Source organism: Pinus tabuliformis, chromosome Q (assembly GCF_031772625.1).
Source record: "Pinus tabuliformis cultivar Carrire ecotype Pingquan chromosome Q, CPIR1, whole genome shotgun sequence".
Lineage (NCBI taxonomy): Eukaryota > Viridiplantae > Streptophyta > Pinopsida > Pinales > Pinaceae > Pinus > Pinus tabuliformis.
Genome location: NC_142296.1, coordinates 940156485 through 940174644, shown reverse-complemented (window position 1 = coordinate 940174644; position 18160 = coordinate 940156485). Strand labels below are relative to the sequence as shown.

General features: G+C 45.5%; 1 protein-coding gene across 1 annotated transcript; it reads left to right on the top strand.

The window, feature by feature from the left end:
- The first annotated feature begins 14401 nt into the window (after window positions 1–14401).
- LOC149222549 (uncharacterized) lies at window positions 14402–14878 on the top strand. The gene has a single exon (XM_089387629.1). The coding sequence runs from the start codon at window positions 14402–14404 to the stop codon at window positions 14876–14878; it is 477 nt and encodes a 158-aa protein (XP_089243755.1).
- The last annotated feature ends 3282 nt before the right edge of the window (window positions 14879–18160 follow it).

Here is an 18160-nt window from a genome sequence, read left to right as displayed (position 1 = left end):
ATGGAACAGAGCAAATCCACAATGAGATTGACATAGAACTCATGAATAGAAAAAATAGATTCTCAGACAGGAAGGATATTCTGAGATGGGGGTATACACCATGTGGGATTTTCACCACAAAGGAAGCGTACAACCTTTTGATTAGCAATCAGGATTCAAAAGACCCTATGTGGGCTAAAATCTGGTCTCCTGATATTTGCCCCAAGATCTTGACGTTTCTTTGGCTGCTATGTCAAAAAAGGATACTCACCCGGGACAATTTAAGGAAAAAAAGCTTCCATGGGCCCTCAAGATGCCCCAATTGCAACCAACAGGAAGAGACAATACAACATCTTATGGACACATGCTACCTTTCCAATAAAATATGGGAAAAAATTAATTTTAGATGTCAAAAAAGAGGTATAGTAACAGGGGATATTATAAACACCATCCGTACTTGGGTAATCGATCCTTACAAGAGTAGGTTGCTAAACTCCCTATGGAAAATTATTCCAGGCCTTCTCGTCTGGACTATATGGGAAGAAAGAAACAAACACATTTTTAAGAATCAATGCACACCTCTGGATAACATATGGAGTAATTTCTGCAACAACCTTTAGGAAACCTTGACTCTTCAAAAATGGCATGAAGAGGACCTTCCTACCCTTCCCCAGGAGAATAACATTTGGGAGAATTGGCATCCTCGGATTAACCAAACTCATGAGCACCCCTGTTACACAGTAATTTGTCACCATCCCTGTTACTCCTCTTGTCGTACCTTGGAGGACTCATCCCGGGAGTTATAAGGAGTGACAAAGTCTAAAAACACTTGCATTATGTTCCCCTGAGTATGTACTTCATGTTCCCTGAAGACACCTCCTACAGATTATCCCTGAAAAGTGCTCATTTTCCATTGGCGCAAGTCCACAGTATCTTACCCGCGCCAATCATGGAGATCCTCAAAAGAGGGCGCGACCATTGGCGCTCTGTCTTAGAGCAGCAGTCGCGCCAACCAAGTTTGGTCATGCTTTTTGCCTTAATGCACGTCTGACTGTTGTTTCCTTCATTACATGGAGCTTTTTGAGGATAAAAAATCAGTCTTATGTCGAGCTCTATCCTATCTCCATCTTTAATGGCTTTTAGGGATAATGTTAATCCACAATAGGTGTCCCGGTTCATCGTATCCTCCTCCCTTCTTCATCTATATAAGCTTGTCCCTATGCATTCGACAAGCTAAGTGATAATCATCAGTCATGGAGTGTTAGATGTTGAGTTCTTGAGTTCTTGGAGGAATGCTAGTGAGTGCTAGAGAGGTTATGCTGCCGGAGAGGAGATGCATTGCAAGACACATATAGTTACTCGCCCAGCTAGGAGAGGTTCAACGTCAGAACAATGGTTGTAACTTTTCCTGTTTATTATTAATTGATGAGCGACTGATCCGGATTTAAACAGGAACGCAACAAATTACAGAGATAACCATATACAAAAAGATGCAACGGAAATAATACTTCATTTCATTAATGGAAAATACTGAAATATGCTTACAGACAGAAATGGAAATAAACTAGCTAGGGCGATGGTAGCTTATCTCTGAGAAGAGATGTGATGGCTACATGCCTCTGAACTGTGTTACAATGAGGCTCGAAGGCCTATTTATTGTTGAGAAACAATGGAAAAACCCTTAACATTCCAAAACCTAACCCTAGGAGATGAAACGCCAAACTGTGGGCCCCGTTTGGGGTAAGTTGGTACATCAACTTCCTGGGGTCGTAACTTTGGCATATGATCTCCGTTTGATGCGTACAATAGCTCATTAGAAAGATCTATCCGAGCACTATCATTGTTGGAACGGGCAACATCAGTCCATTCCATGGACTCATGTTGCCCCCGGATTCCCCAAAAAACGTCGTTTAGGGCCTCAAAACGGCTCCGGAAGTTCACGACCCAAAAAACTGCTAAAAATAGTAAGTTGTGCTACAATTAAGGAAACTGAAAATGCTGAGAAAGACAATGGTGGGGGTCCAGGTGGACTTGGCAGGTGGCCACCAATATCCACTTGGATCATTCCTCCCCCCTTAGGAAGCAATGGTCCCCATTGCGTTGAGCTCCTCCATGAGATGAGGAAACTTCTGCTGAACTTGTTCCCTGGTGAGCCACTTGCCCTGCTGAAGGAGTTGGCCCGCTTTGACAACTCGATACAGTTGGATATTCTGTTGGCGAGTGTTCTTGATCTGTGTGTCCATGATCCGATCAGTTGCATCTTGTTCCATGCAATCTGGATTTAATTCTGTGGGTTTGAGCTGTTCTGCAATGTCGGATGTGTTTAGCAATGGTGGAAAGTATGGCCGAAGGCGGTCCACATTGAATACTGGGTGCAGGCCAAGGAATGGGGGAATGCTGAGCTCAAATGCATTGTCTCCCATAGCCTTAGTAATGGTGTAAGGACCATATCGGAGTGGTCTCAATTTCCGATAGGCTCCAGTAAGGCGTTCCTTTTGCAAATGCAACCAGACTTTGTCACCCACCTGAAACTTGTGTGGCACCCGATGTTGATCATGTCGCTGCTTGTACTTGGCATTTGATTTCTCAAGAATGTCATGGACCTGCTGGCGAATATGTTGGATGCGCTCAATGAAGCTGGTGGCCTTATCTGTTTCGGACTGGACATGAGCTGAATTCATGTGAGTAGCTGCAAGTGGCATGGCCACATCAATGGGGCATAGTGGCTGGAATCCCAAACCCACCTGAAAAGGGCTATGGCCAGTGGAGCTGTGAAGAGCTCGGTTGTAGCTGTGCTGAACGTAGGGGAGGCTCTCATCCCATGTGCGTGGATGCTTTGAGTTATACATGCGCAGAATGTGCACAATCATCCTATTGACAACCTCTGTCTGGCCATCAGTTTGAGGATGGAAGTCTGTGGACTTCGTGAGTTTGGTGTCCAGCATTGACCAGAGACTGGACCAAAAGGTGCTGAGAAACCGACTGTCCCGATCTGAGATGATAGACTGTGGGATCCCAAAGTGCACCCACACTCGTTCAAAGAAGAGTTTAGCAGTGGCTTCTGCTGTGATATTCTTCTTGTAGGCCATCATAATGGCCATCTTTGAGAACCTGTGGACGACCACAAAAACACAGTCATTTCCATGCTTAGTGGAAGGAAGGCCTGACATGTAATCCATGGAGATGGATTCCCAAGGTCGACTAGGGGTAGGCAACGGGGTATAGAGGCCTTGCTTCTTAATGGTCGGTTTGGCAATGGCACAGGCAGTACATGATCGGATGTACTTCCCAACATCCTGTCGAAGATTCGGCCAATAGAAATAGTTTTGCAGTACTGCCACTGTTTTCTCGACCCCGAAATGCCCAGCAGCCCGACTGTAGTGTGCTTCCCAAATCATCTTGGCACGCTCGCTTGAAGGAACACAAAGGTGACCGAGGTGGCATAATAGGGCATCTTGGAGGTGAAAATATGCAACCTGCCGACCCTCCAAGAGTGTCTGGTATGTGTGGCCGAATTCTGGGTCGCTTTTATAGAGAAGTGGCCAATCAGAAGTCTCGTGCCCGCAAGAGTTGAGCATGGTTGTTAGCGCCATGATCGGTGGTCGACTGAGGCAATCTGCAACATTATTGGTGCTGCCCTTTTTATACTTGATATTCAAGTGAAACTGTTGCAGGTATGTAGACCACTTCTGATGGCGATCATTCTGCAATTTCCCTTGGGTCTGTATGAACTGCAGAGGTCGGTGGTCTGTGTGGATGACCGTTTCCTTCCCCAAAATGTAATGCTTCCATTGTCGGCAGGCCTGTACAATGGAATACACCTCTTTATCATAAGTGGGGTACTTCCGGACTGTTTCTGAAAGTGTTTCACTGTGATATGCCACTGGATGTCCATGTTGAGTAAGGACTGCCCCAATAGCATAGTCAGAGGCATCTGTCTCGACCTCAAATGGTTGTTGTAAATCTGGTAACGCGAGCACTGGTGCCGTGCAGAGGCGATCCTTCAACTCCCTGAATGCCTTCTGTTGAGATTTAGACCAAAAGAATTTTGCTTTCGCCCCGCCCTTGGTGACTTGACTCAAGGGCCAAGAAATATGAGAAAATCCCAACACAAACCTGCGGTAGAAGTTGGCAAGACCTAGAAAGCTACGGAGCTCTGTTAGAGTGGTTGGAGAGGGCCAATCCCGAATGACTTGGACCTTGGCTGGATCGACATGCACCCCCTGTTCATCAATGATGTATCCCAGATACTGAACCTCGGTCATGCCAAAAGTGCATTTCTCCAAATTGGCACATAGCTTGTGTTGCCGCAGTGTTTGGAGAACCTGTCGGATGTGTTGGAGGTGCTCTTCCCAACTCTGGCTGAAGATCAGAATGTCATCCAAGTATACTACTACAAAGAAGTTGGTGAATGGCCGCAAGATGTCATCCATTAGCCTCATAAAGGTTGCAGGAGCATTCGTCAATCCGAAAGGCATGACCAACCATTCGAAGAGGCCCTCCTTGGATTTGAAGGCAGTCTTCCACACATCTGAGGGTTCAATTGGTACCTGGTGATATCCTGACTTCAGATCGATCTTGCTGAAATATTTCGCCCCCTTTAGTTGGTCTAGGAGGTCATCAATCCGCGGGATTGGGTACCTATTACGGACAGTGATCTTGTTCAGCGCCCGATAGTCAATACAGAGTCTCCACGTCCCATCCTTCTTTTGTACCAACACTATCGGGCTCCCACAGGGCGAAGAATTCAGACGGATGTGACCTTTCTGCAGGAGCTCCTGAATCTGCCTCTTGATTTCATTGTTCTCCAGAACGGAGCGCCGATAAATTGGTCCATTGGGTAGCGGCGCACCTGGGGTCAGATCGATGGAGTGCTTGAATTGACAGTGCAGAGGAACCGCTGCCGGGGAGGTGAAGATGTCTTCGTACTCCTCCACAATCTTGTCCATCTGTAGCTGTCGTGCAGAGGGACCCCATTTGGAGGCCGCGGCCACTGTCTTCTTCTTCCCTTGAGGGCGTATCATCAGGAAAACTGCAGAGGGACCCCGTTTGGAGGCCGCGGCCACTGTCTTCTTCTTCTTCTTCTTCTCTTGAGGGCGTATTTCCTGGTTTTGGAAATGATCTTACTGCATTCTTTTGCAGTAATCAAAGAGATGGCGGCAGGTGGTGCTACCTCTGGTATCCTGAACAACTTATTTCCCAATGTAATAATAACAGCACGGGGCCTTGATTCATACACAGCATGTCGCTTCCACAAGTATGGTTGTCCTAGTAATACGTCACAAACTTCAAGGGGAGCAATGTCACACAATACCTCATCCGTGAAGGGCTTGATGTTGTATGGAAGGCGACACTGCTGGCTCACGCGAAGATCTCGCCCTTGGTGAAGCCACCCAATGGTGTATGGTTGTGGATGTGCTGTGGTCGGTAAGCCCAACCGCTTCACGACCTCTGCCGAAATGAGGTTCTTTTGACTCCCGCTATCAACAATGAACTGTATCGGGGAGCCCTTTACCCACATCTGGGAGTGGAAGAGACGCTCCTCCTCCTCTGGATCTTCGGGTTCATTTTTCTGGATCTTTGCGGTAGCAACAGTTGCGCTGGGATCCGCATCAATGATCTGCTTCCCTTTTTCATACCCCTTATCGGGTTCTGACTCAGAGTCGGAACATGCATCTGATTCTGAAACCTTTAGCTCAGCCACCAGTGACTGCTTGGCCCGACACTCACTTGTGTTGTGAGTGGAGCTCTTATGGAACTCACACCATTTTCCAGTGTCCTTTCTCGGCTTCGCGGCGTTGCTCTTTGCTTGCAGCTTCGGCTGGTTGTCTTGGGCTGTCCCGCCTTGGCTTTGTCCTTTGTTCTGTGGTTTAGGGGCACCTTTCCCCTGCTTTGGATTCGCAGATCCAAAGTCTCGCTTCTTTTGTTTAAACTTCTGCTCGACCTTGACGGCATACCGATATGCTGCGCCGAGCAAGGCGATGTTTAGGAACTGTATTTTTCCTGGATGTACTTGTGCAGGTAGCCACGGTATTTGAGTATCAAATGTTGCTTCGAATCCTTGATACCAGCCTTTGTGCGAAGGGTATGGAAAAGATTGGTGAACTCCGGCACGTCTTGGTCCCTTCCCTGCCGCAGCGTGGTCCACTTTATGTATTCATCCTCATAGCTTCCGACAGGGTAGTACTGTTCCTTGATGGCATCCCGGAACGAATCCCAGGTGGGTGCGGCTGAAAATAGTGAGCCAGTACTTTCATCCTTCTGCTCGCAGTAGGTTTCCCACCAGTCCTTGACGTGGGGGGCTGCTTTGAGAAGAGCAAAAAAAATCTTTTCCCGACTCGAAAATTCATGAACAGAAAAATAACCCTCTAGCAGATTTAACCATTTATCTACGGCATCAGCGTCTATCTCACCCTCGAATATGGGGATTTCAAAATTAACTTGTACCTTAAAGGGTGTGGCGTTTCCAGAGGAGCTGCTGGAAGTCGATGCGCCGCTTCTGGGTAGCTGCTGAAGGATCTGCGCAAAGTTGTCCATCATCGCGTTCCGTTGTCGCTCGAGCGCTTCTTCGAGCAAGATTTTGATGGGATCTCCTGCCCCCTCGTCTTTCTTCTCGTCCGCCATGGGAGGCCGTCGGGATTTGCGAGGCTGGTCTTGCAAAGGTTCAACCAGTTCAAGCCCTAACTCCTTATATCCCGACCTTGTTGGGGACATGCAAAGAAAAACAGAGAAAAAGCAGACCGCTCTGATACCACTGATCCAGATTTAAACAGGAACGCAACAAATTACAGAGATAACCATATACAAAAAGATGCAGCGGAAATAATACTTCATTTCATTAATGGAAAATACTGAAATATGCTTACAGACAGAAATGGAAATAAACTAGCTAGGGCGATGGTAGCTTATCTCTGAGAAGAGATGTGATGGCTACATGCCTCTGAACTGTGTTACAATGAGGCTCGAAGGCCTATTTATTGTTTAGAAACAATGGAAAAACCCTTAACATTCCAAAACCTAACCCTAGGAGATGAAACGCCAAACTGTGGGCCCCGTTTGGGGGTAAGTTGGTACACCAACTTCCCGAGGTCGTAACTTTGGCATATGATCTCCGTTTGACGTGTACAATAGCTCATTAGAAAGATCTATCCGAGCACTATCATTGTTGGAATGGGCAACACCAGTCCATTCCATGGACTCGTGTTGTCCCCGGATTCCCCAAAAAACGTCGTTTAGGGCCTCAAAACGGCTCCGGAAGTTCAGGACCCGAAAAACTGCTAAAAATAGTAAGTTGTGCTACAATTAAGGAAACTGAAAATGCTGAGAAAGACAATGGTGGGGGTCCAGGTGGACTTGGCAGGTGGCCACCAATATCCACCTGGATCAGCGACTGCTATTATAGTTCCAATCTCATTGTCTATTATGGCGATGTGTTGATTTATTTCCTTTCTGACTGAAATATAGTTGTGCCTTGGTAGCTTTTATGTTGGTATCTATCTCTTCCTTTGCATGTGCAGGTGTTCGTTTATGATCTGCTGGAGCGAGGGAGCGGGGATATCAACTCTGCTTCAATCATAGCGTTGGACTCCAGGTTGGTCTTCTTGATTCACCTTTGATGCATAACTAGGAACTTGCGTAGCAGCGTGGTTTGATTGTGGCTAGTTCTGTTTTAGGCTAGAGGGATCGCCTCTGTCCGCAGAGGGGATTTACCTATCCAACAATTTGGCGACTCTGCTGGGGAGGAGCTATTTGATTTTTGTCTTGCATGTTAATTTTCTTCTGCTTGCTTGAGTGAATGAGCTTCCTGAGTCAGTTTTGAGTTTATTCTTTATTGTTTGACCCATCTGAGCACTGTCAACCCGGCCTGAGGTCGTATTATTTATTTTTCTAGCCGGCAAGCTTAATTGGCGCGGTTATTACTCTCACAGTCGCGCCAGTTGGCGCATGTTGCTCTAAAGCAACTCGCGCCAATTCTGTGGTAGCGCAAGTTGCAGGCTGACAGTCGCGCCAGCCCTGTAAATTTTGCCTGTGTGTGGGTGGAAAGCTTTTTCAGTCTCTTTTTATATCTCTTACAGCCTCTGGAAGTGTGTCGAACCTCTGCTTGACTGGTCTTAGCCTTTATCCTTCAGCTGTTTTCTTATTTCTATTGATTTTCGTTGCATGTCTAGCCTTCTGCGGGAAGTTTCGGTCTCTTGATTATCCAGTCAGCTTGTTGGTTGTGTTCTGCACCTATCCAGTGATTTGTTAAAGCTTGATCTTCTATACTCTGAGTGCTTCACTTCTAGCCTCTTTGGATTTCACTTGACTTCATTCGAACTTAGATTACATGGTTCAGTGAAAGTCTTTGTGTTTTTCCTTGCTTGCATGGTTCATTTTGGTGTTTTAGAATTGGTTCTATTTCATAGACTGAACTTGGATTGTGCATATCTCTTAAAATTTGTTTAAATGCATCATGCCATCTTAAAGAAAAGAAAAACAAAAAAATCTCTTGCATCATAGTAGTTAGCATTTATTGTTATTTGTTTCTATTAAAACAGAAAAGAAAAAATTTCGTTTCTTGTTATTAGCTGCATTAGGATCTTCGTTGTTTGTTGAGTGATCATTTCGTTTGTGAAAAGATCTCAACCCTCCTGTAGATAGAATTCATCGAATCAAATGATATAATTTTGGCATATAGTTTGCATTTAAGAAGTTTTTGAGATATCACATACGGTAGGACCAAAAACTGAAACATAATCGAAGATAAACTTTAAAATGAACTCAATGAACATAACAACACATTAGAACATAACGCAAATACTCTAGAGGTCTAGGTTAGAGACGTGTTCCGGCGTCTTTAAACCTGGTGGTTTATCGTCGAGTGGTTGGGTGATTCCTCCACGGTGAAACGATAGGTGCCAATACGGACTGTGCTCCCACGTACCGTCGCGTATATATTGGGAGACCCCTATAGGAATAAAGCCTTTATCCATAGGAAGCCGTGTCAGCCGCCCTACGATTCGCAATGCAGTGAACACAGCATTCACGAAGATTCACCACCCGTACCCTAAAAAGTATTCTGTGGTTTTGCGAAAAGTTTGGCACACCCTCTACCTAGAATTCCAGAGCATTCACTTTTGATCCTTTTCGAACTCCCTAAACGAAAAGGTGCCTGTGAGCGTCTTGTCACTTCGTGCTCATTAAGTATTCGAAGGAGACTAGAGTCATCTTTTACCCTTTTCTCGACTCTTAAAAAATGAAAAGGTTAAGTTCAGTGTCTTAAAATTTATTGGCCACGATAACATATACCCAATTAGATTTTGTTTGCGTTAGCTTGAGTAGGATTATTTCTCGTTCAATGGCAGCCTTCCCGGCGCCCACCGGCCAAGGTGTTCCTCCTGATGGGAACCCTCGTCCATTTCCTTCGGTTGGAAATGTCAGTGTTCAGTATATCGCAACATTGTCTTTGCCTGGGTTGACCATTGGTTTACCCGTATGATTGTTTTCAAACTCGGTGGTCTCAAGTGTGATGAATCCTGTTCCGCCACCACCTCCTCCACCCGAACAACCCCATGTTGATTCTAAGGTGGATCTCTTCCCTTCTTCGCCCATTGCTGCGTCCTCATCTTCTACTTCGCCTGGTGAAACCCTGGATTTCAGTAACCAGGTGGCTAAGAAGAAGAAGAAGAAGACCAAAAAGAAGAAGTCTCCTAAGGGAAAGGTCGTATCTACCACGAGACTATCTGAAGTGGAACCACCTTCTGCCCCTCCGCGGAAGGCTAAGTCTCCTTGTCGATTATGCAAGGAGGACCATTTTCTTTCTGATTGTCCTGGTATTCCCAGGATCCTAGATATATGGTCCCGTGACCCGACTCGCCCCTTGTCGTCGCAGATCGACGATACCTTACTAGTTGGTAAGAGAAAAGGGAAGGTTCGTTTCCCTTGTCGACTTTGTGAAGGTAATCATCTTCTTCGCCTTTGTCCACTTATGGATGAAGCTTCCCGTCTTTTGGCGAGTCTGTCGGCTCCCTTACCCCAACTACCCGCTGGATATCAACGTCTTTTTACAACTTCAGATCATCTCTCCGCTAACCAAGTGATCAAACATGATTCCTCTTTGGTCCAGCTCTCTCTTCCTGAACCTACCTGTGCTCCGCCTGCTCCAGACCAGTCCCTGGTCGGAACGAGTGTTGATTTATATTCATCGTCTACGCACCACTCTATCATCAAAGATGAACCACCTGAGTCCAAACCAAACGAAAGTCCACAGTTCCAGATTACAAGTGACCCGGTCTTTCAAAAGGTCCAGCTTACAAGTGACCCGGTTTTGCCTACAGAAGTTCCATCCTTAGATGATTTTACACCTGAATCTAAACCAGACAAAAGTCAAAAGGTCCAGCTTACAAGTGACCCGGTTTTGCCTTCAGAACTTCCAACCTTAGATGATCTTACATCTGAACCCAAACCAGACAAAAGTCAAAAGGTTCGGCTTACAAGTGACCCGGTTTTGCCTTCAGAAGTTACCTCCTCAGATGATGTTATCACTGCCAAGAATGAAGATCCCACCGTCCAAATTCTATTCATCAACATAGACTCTAATGATCAAGTGAGCATCCCTCTCATTCCTTCGCACCAGGAAGAAAGTCCATCAGAATCATATCCGGCTGTCTATCCAGTCCCACCTCCAAGCAACCTAGTTGTTTCCTTCAATTGGGATCAACTAGTCAATCCTCGGTTACCAGCCTCCATACCATTTCGAATTATAGTCCAAGTCTACCGCATGGTTATGGCTGGTACAATTATTGATGAGGGATCTCCTGTGAGTATCCTTTCTTCAACAGCTTGGGAAGCACTTGGTTCCCCACTGCTTCTGCCTGAGATGAGAAACCTTACGGGTTTCCATCGAGAAATCACTCGACCTTTAGGAATTCTTCCCAATGTACCTATCACGTTAGAAGGGAATACTATTCAAATGGGTGTCATGGTAGTCCAAGGTCCGTTAGATTACAATTTACTCCTTGGACGAGACTATATTTATCGCATACGTGCTATTGTGTCCTCACTCTTCAGAGTGATGTGTTTTCCGCATGAAGGAAGAATGATCAAAGTCGTAGACCAACTTTCATTCCCTGGTTCACACTTCACATATAGTCATCTACCATTCCTAAATGGTCTTATTTCCACAGGAAATGCCCCAGCCTCCACTCCGTCATTCCGATGACGGCAGCTGGCCCCCAGAGGCATGAATCCTCCTTCAAAATCGAGTTTTTCCAAGTAAACCTTCATTCCATCCACTCCGTGAATGCCATGAAGCTTGGGGGGCATGTATCTCGATTTTGCATTATCATGCTGGGGGCATGCAAAAAAAATAAAATTTAACAAGCAAAGTTCTCCATGGTTCAAGCTTGTGTAAAAATGAACCCATATCTGATTTACATCCCGTGATTGCCTTTTATCTCCTAAATTCTGCTAGATGAGCCTTGGTTGTTTCATTCCATCGCCACCATCTCTTTGGCCGGTCATATGCTTTCACTTGGTTGTTTCTCCTTTCCTAAGGAACCGAAGCGATGAGTGGTTTTATTAGCTAGCCTCTTAACCTTTACATGTTTCGAGTAAGTTCCACCATTACCGAAACCAGTTGCTATCCTTTATACCACTCGTTCCTTCAGGACGAGTCGCCTTTACGCTCTTTTCTGACTCATAAAATATGAAAAGATTGCCGAGTATTTTTCCTTTTTTGACTCGTTAAAGAAAATAAAAACGGAGGTCTGCTTTCAGCTCTTTTCTGACCATTTAAAGAGGAAAAGATTGCCGAGTCGCTCCCCTTGACTCGTTAAATGGTAATAAGGGGCGGTCGTTTTAAGTTCTTTATGTCGACCATTAAAACATAAAAAGATTACTGGGTTTTTGTCGTTCCAAACTCGTTAATGGTTACGAAACGACGTGGTTTTGACCGCTTTTTTACTTTTTCAGGTCGAAATCACTAATTATGAAAAGTACTCCTCGATTGTAACGATCGAGCGGTTCTTTCGGGTATTATTTTATACTTTTTCGGGGCCGAGAGACACAACTTTACGAAAAAGGACATCCCTGGAGTTTCCTTTTCTGCTGTCTTTTCAAACTCTCTAAACATGAAAAGACGCCGAGTTATTCCTTTGTCAGACTCGTTAAAATTTAATGACATCGGATTTTGTCACAACTCAAGCATATGCTATCCCCATCAAGCTTGTTAAAAATAGCTGGGGTACTCGTCAGAAATGGCGGGGGGAAAATAAAATTTTTGACCCATAATTATTACTGTGACGGCAGTATGTCGCTCTTGAACATGGCACTTTTCTACTTTCGTGTCCAGGGTGGGAATATCTCATCTCATATCTTTCACTTGCTTCCATGGACTTGGGTACCTTATTTGACCTCTCATCCACTCATTGCCTTGTCATCATGACCTTTGATACATTGATGTCGAATACTGCCAATTCCATTAATGTGTCGCCGATATGTTCAAGAGATGTTGACCCCTGCAAAGAAACAACCTCCCTCTGATAGTAAACACAATCTTGATTCACAACATTATCTCTCTGTCTCGTGTCGATGATGTGGGAAACATTATGGCCCACCTTCGATCAAGGTCACTTCCTGTCGACTTCAACACATTATCCAGGAAGTTGATCTAGAGACTCCTTTCCGGTGCCTTGGAGCCTGCATGCCTCAATGGCAGGTTCTTCGTGTTCGACGTGAGGTTTTCATCATTGGCCTCCGATCGAATGATTCTACGGGCGTTCGACTTCAGATCATTAATTCACGCGCCGTAGATTGTACCTATAGTACCTTGAGGACCATTGTCATTATTGGTGGTACCTCTCGCGTCTGTTAACGGTTTCCACTATTGACTGGTAATCAGACGATGTTCATGCATGTTCGACTTCAGCTCATATATTCACATGCTTGAACTTGTACTCTTGTTCGGGTCGAGACGGAGCGCAAGACCCTGGATTGTGTCTGTTGTAATCCAGGCGTGATTCTTGATACTTGACTCATTCACTGGATGGCTGCGACCATACCTGAGTCAATTCATTGATCCTAACCAGATGGCTGCGTCCATACTATGGATCTAGATTATTTATGTACTCTCTTATGGATGGCTGCGACCATACCACGTACATCATGTAATTGAACTATCAGTCATGTCTCTTAACACAGATCCTTGGCGGCAGTAACTATATGTGTTCTTATGTGTTCTTGTGTGTTCCTGTAAAGCATTTCACCCCTCTCCACCTCTCGGACTTCATGCTTTAGGGGGCATCTGTTACACAGTAATTTGTCACCATCCCTGTTACTCCTCTTGTCGTACCTTGGAGGACTCATCCCGGGAGTTATAAGGAGTGACAAAGTCTAAAAACACTTGCATTATGTTCCCCTGAGTATGTACTTCATGTTCCCTGAAGACACCTCCTACAGATTATCCCTGAAAAGTGCTCTTTTTCCATTGGCGCAAGTCCACAGTATCTTACCCGCGCCAATCATGGAGATCCTCAAAAGAGGGGGCGACCATTTGCGCTCTGTCTTAGAGCAGCAGTCACGCCAACCAAGTTTGGTCATGCTTTTTGCCTTAACGCACGTCCGACTGTTGTTTCCTTCATTACATGGAGCTTTTTGAGGATAAAAAATCAGTCTTATGTCGAGCTCTATCCTATCTCCATCTTTAATGGCTTTTAGGGATAATGTTAATCCACAATAGGTGTCCCGGTTCATCGTATCCTCCTCCCTTCTTCATCTATATAAGCTTGTCCCTATGCATTCGACAAGCTAAGTGATAATCATCAGTCATGGAGTGTTAGATGTTGAGTTCTTGAGTTCTTGGAGGAATGCTAGTGAGTGCTAGAGAGGTTATGCTGCCGGAGAGGAGATGCATTGCAAGACACATATAGTTACTCGCCCAACCAGGAGAGGTTCAACGTCAGAACAATGGTTGTAACTTTTCCTGTTTATTATTAATTGATGAGCGACTGCTATTATAGTTCCAATCTCATTGTCTATTATGGCGATGTGTTGATTTATTTCCTTTCTTACTGAAATATAGTTGTGCCTTGGTAGCTTTTATGTTGGTATCTATCTCTTCCTTTGCATGTGCAGGTGTTCGTTTATGATCTGCTGGAGCGAGGGAGCGGGGATATCAACTCTGCTTCAATCATAGCGTTGGACTCTAGGTTGGTCTTCTTGATTCACCTTTGATGCATAACTAGGAACTTGTGTAGCAGCGTGGTTTGATTGTGGCTAGTTCTGTTTTAGGCTAGAGGGATCGCCTCTGTCCGCAGAGGGGATTTACCTATCCAACAACCCCAACAACCTCTCTCAAAATCCCAAAGCTCTAAGTAAATGGCAGCCTCCTCCCTAAGGAATGATACAATTAAATTTTGACGGAGCCTCCAAAGGCAACCCAGGCATGGCAGGCTATGGAGGCATATTCAGGGATCATGGAGGCAAACCACTTCTACTATTCTTTGGCTCAATAGGTTGGGACACAAACAATTCAGCTGAACTAGAAGGATTGTGGCAGGGACTGTGCTTAGCTCAGCGACATGGATTCTTTCTTATTGTAATTGAAAGAGACTCACAAATCCTTATCAACATAGCCAATCAAATTCTCCAAGGAACACCTGCTCACAAAGTGGCCAGTAGCTGGAGATTAGCAGCTCGTTTAGAGCATATAGAAAAATGGCTCTTAACTAATAGAGAAATCACTTTCCAACATGTCAAAAGGGAAGGCAATAAAGTGGCGAATCTCCTGGCAAATCTTGGGGTGGATAGTGAAAGAGTTCTAAATGCTGGCTCGTTTGACATTTTAAATGACAACTTTCATTTACAGGAATGCACTGATCTGGTGCAGAATGATGCAGAACTCTCGGATGCGAGTGATTAAAGGCACTGGTACAATGTAGCAAATGTGGGTTGGTAAGTGGCGCAACCACATGGACACCCATGCTTCCGGCCAAAAGCTCATCGCCGACATTAATGGCTTTTTAATGCTTTGTGCGGGCCAAGGCAACCTCATTCTGGTTCATAAGATGGAAAATTTGGACCGCCTCTCCCCTGTTCCGCCTCCTCTGAATTGCATTTGTCTCCCTGCTGCTGCAGAGCTGAGCTCGCGCACGTCAACGGGGGGATGATGCCAAATATTTTTCTATATTGAGATGGTAGATGATGCCCACTCCTTGCAGAGTCTACTTTGCTGCTTACGAACTGCTGCTTTGGCTTTGAATCCTAGATTTGAACCACAGATTACCAGTCCTCCTGCTTCCACTAGCCATTCAATCCCTGGCATTGGTCCTCCTCGTCCTCGTTAGACCAATTTCGACTAGGCGAACATGCCTCGTCTACGTCACAGGATGCGCTGCAGAAGAGGCAGCAACAAATGAAGAGAAATTCGCCCCTCCTCGCTATCCCTCTCTGACTCGACCCCTTTGGACTCTTCCCCTCGACGACGACTCATTTCTTGGGTCGTTGTTGGAGAGGTAAATCCCCTCTACGGATAGAGGCGATCCCTACTAGCCCAGCGGGGGTCTAGCAACAATCACACAATGCTGCTATGCATGCTCCTAATTACGATTAAACAAAAGGTAAAGAGCACCTAGTTGGATTCCTGTGTTGTCGTTTGACGAAGAGATGTCGCCTTCACTCCTTCGCTTCGGCCGGTCACAATCCTCCGCGATCCCCGCGAATAGATACCTGCACACACGAAGAGGAAACAAACGCAAGCGTGAAATCTAGTAAAAGCAACCATACATCGATCAGAAAAGATGTAATTCACATTTAATCATTACATAGACAAATGAGAATGGAACAATAATAACAGTCATCTATTATTAATCAGAATAGAGAAGAGTACAACCAAGTGTTCTGACGTCGGTAACCTTCTCAAGAGGGGCCAGTCAGCATGTATCTCAAGCATTCACCTTTGAGGATGATTCTCCCAAGACAAACAACTCTCTCTCTCACACACAAGCAACACAAAACAACCTTCCCTAAGCAATCAATCACTTCCACACCTAGCACACCAAACCTATAGTAGCAGCAATCTGAGCACTATAAGCTCTGTACAATCCAAGCTATTCCAAGCTATGTCTAACTAGCTGCTCATGGTAATGGTGGGAGTTTATATAGGAGAAGGAGTCTCCTAAAAGGGTGGAAGGATGAGATTATCTTCAAGGGAAGTTGTTGCAAAGGGTCGAACAGACATGCCATGGAAAGGAGTCGATATTCACAAAGCTAACAACCAAGCCTAGAATTATATGGAAGGCTGGCTGTTTGAACAAATTCGCCCAAACTGGATCAGCGCGGATTATTAGGAAACTGTCGCGCTGTCGCCGCGTCTCAATAACTGGGACAGTCATGTCAGCGCGGAAGTACACAGGAAAGGCGCGCTGTCGACCAGCGCGGAAAAGTGATGTCCTTCCGTGCTGGCAGCGCACGAAATACATTACAGGGCGCCAGTCATCGCGGATATTTTAGGAACAGACGCACTGATGAACAAAACTTTAGAAAAATGGGTTTTTGGGCCAGTTCAGAAAGCATGAACTTAATGATTATGAAATCTTGGCACAGCAGGGTGACTGACAGGAAGGCAGTGACAAATTACTGTGTAACAGATGCCCCCTAAAGCATGAAGACCGAGAGAGTGGGAGGGGTGAAATGCTTTACAACACACGCCGAACTGGAACACCACCAGGAAGGACCGAAAATCTCCGACAATCAAGTACATGCAGTCTAGGCATGGGCGCAGCCATCCAAAGACGTGCGAAAAGGTCTGTGGAATGGACGCAGCCACCCAGCTAAAGAGACCAGAATAATGATAAGGTATGGTCGTAGCCATCCACGAAGACTCAGGTATGGGCGCAGCCATCCATCAATGAGTCATGTAATGATCATCCACAAAATCGCAGCCTGGACCATAACAAACAGGGATCCAGGGTCTTGCGCTCCGTCCCGACCCGAACAAAGTACAAGTTCAAGCATGTGAATACAGGAGTTGGAGTCGAACATGCGTGAACATCGTCTGATTACCAGCCAATGATGAAAACTGTTAACAGACGCGAGAGGTACCACCAATAATGACAATGGCCCTCAAGGTACTATAGGTACAATCCGTGGAGTGTGAATCAATGAGCTGGTGTCGAACACCCACAGAATCATCCAATCGGAGGTCAATGATGAAAACCTCGCGTCAAACACGAAGAACCTGCCATTGAGGCATGCAGGCTCTAAGGCACCTGAAGAGAGTCTCTAAGCCACCTTCCCGGATAATGAGCTGAAGTCGACAGGAAGTGACCTTGACCGAAGGTGGGCCATAATGTTTCCCACATCATCGACACGAGACAGAGGTAACATGATTTGTGTGAGATAGCAGGTGAGGTTGTATTATCGCAGAGGTCAACTTCTCTTGAACATATCGGCGACACTATGGTGGATTTGGCAGTATTTGACATCAAATGAGCAAAGGGTATGATAACGATGGCAATGAACAGATGATAGGCCAAATAGGATAACCCAAACCCGCGGAGGCCAGTGAAAACGAGATGAGATGGTCCCACCCAGACACGGAGCAGAGGAGTGCCATGTTCAAAGAGCGACATACTGCCGACACGACTATGATTACTATTCCTTTTTCCCCACCATTTCTGGCAGGTACCCCGATTATTTTTGGATGACAAGCTTGACGGGGATAGCATATGCTTGATGAGTATCATTTCGAGAATACCCGATGTCTTTGAGTGTTTAACGAGCCTAACAAAGGAAAAACTCGGCATCTTTTCTTGTTTCGAGAGTCTGAAAAGATCGCGGAAAAGGAGACTCCAGGGGGGTCCTTTTTCGTACAGTTGTGTCTCTCGAGCCCGAAAAAGTATAAAACTATGCTCGAAAGAACCGCCCGACCATTACGACCGAGGAGTACTTTTCGTGGATAGTGCCTTCGACCCGAAAAAGTAAAAAAGCGGTCGAAAACACGTCGTTTTAGAGCCGATATCGAGTGTGAAACGACAAACACCCGGCAATCTTTTTAGTTCAACGGTCGAAAAAGAGCTTAAAATGACCGCCTTTCGTTCCTTTTAACGAGCTGAAAGGAGGCTCGGCTATCTTCTCTCGTTTAATGTCGGAAAAGAGCTTAGAGACGACATATTTGGAGACCAAATGCACGGAGAACCGTCAC

What these genes read in the sequence shown, in the direction of transcription:
- LOC149222549 (XM_089387629.1), top strand. Translation starts at nt 14,402, where the DNA reads ATGGCAGGCTATGGAGGCATATTCAGGGATCATGGAGGCAAACCACTT.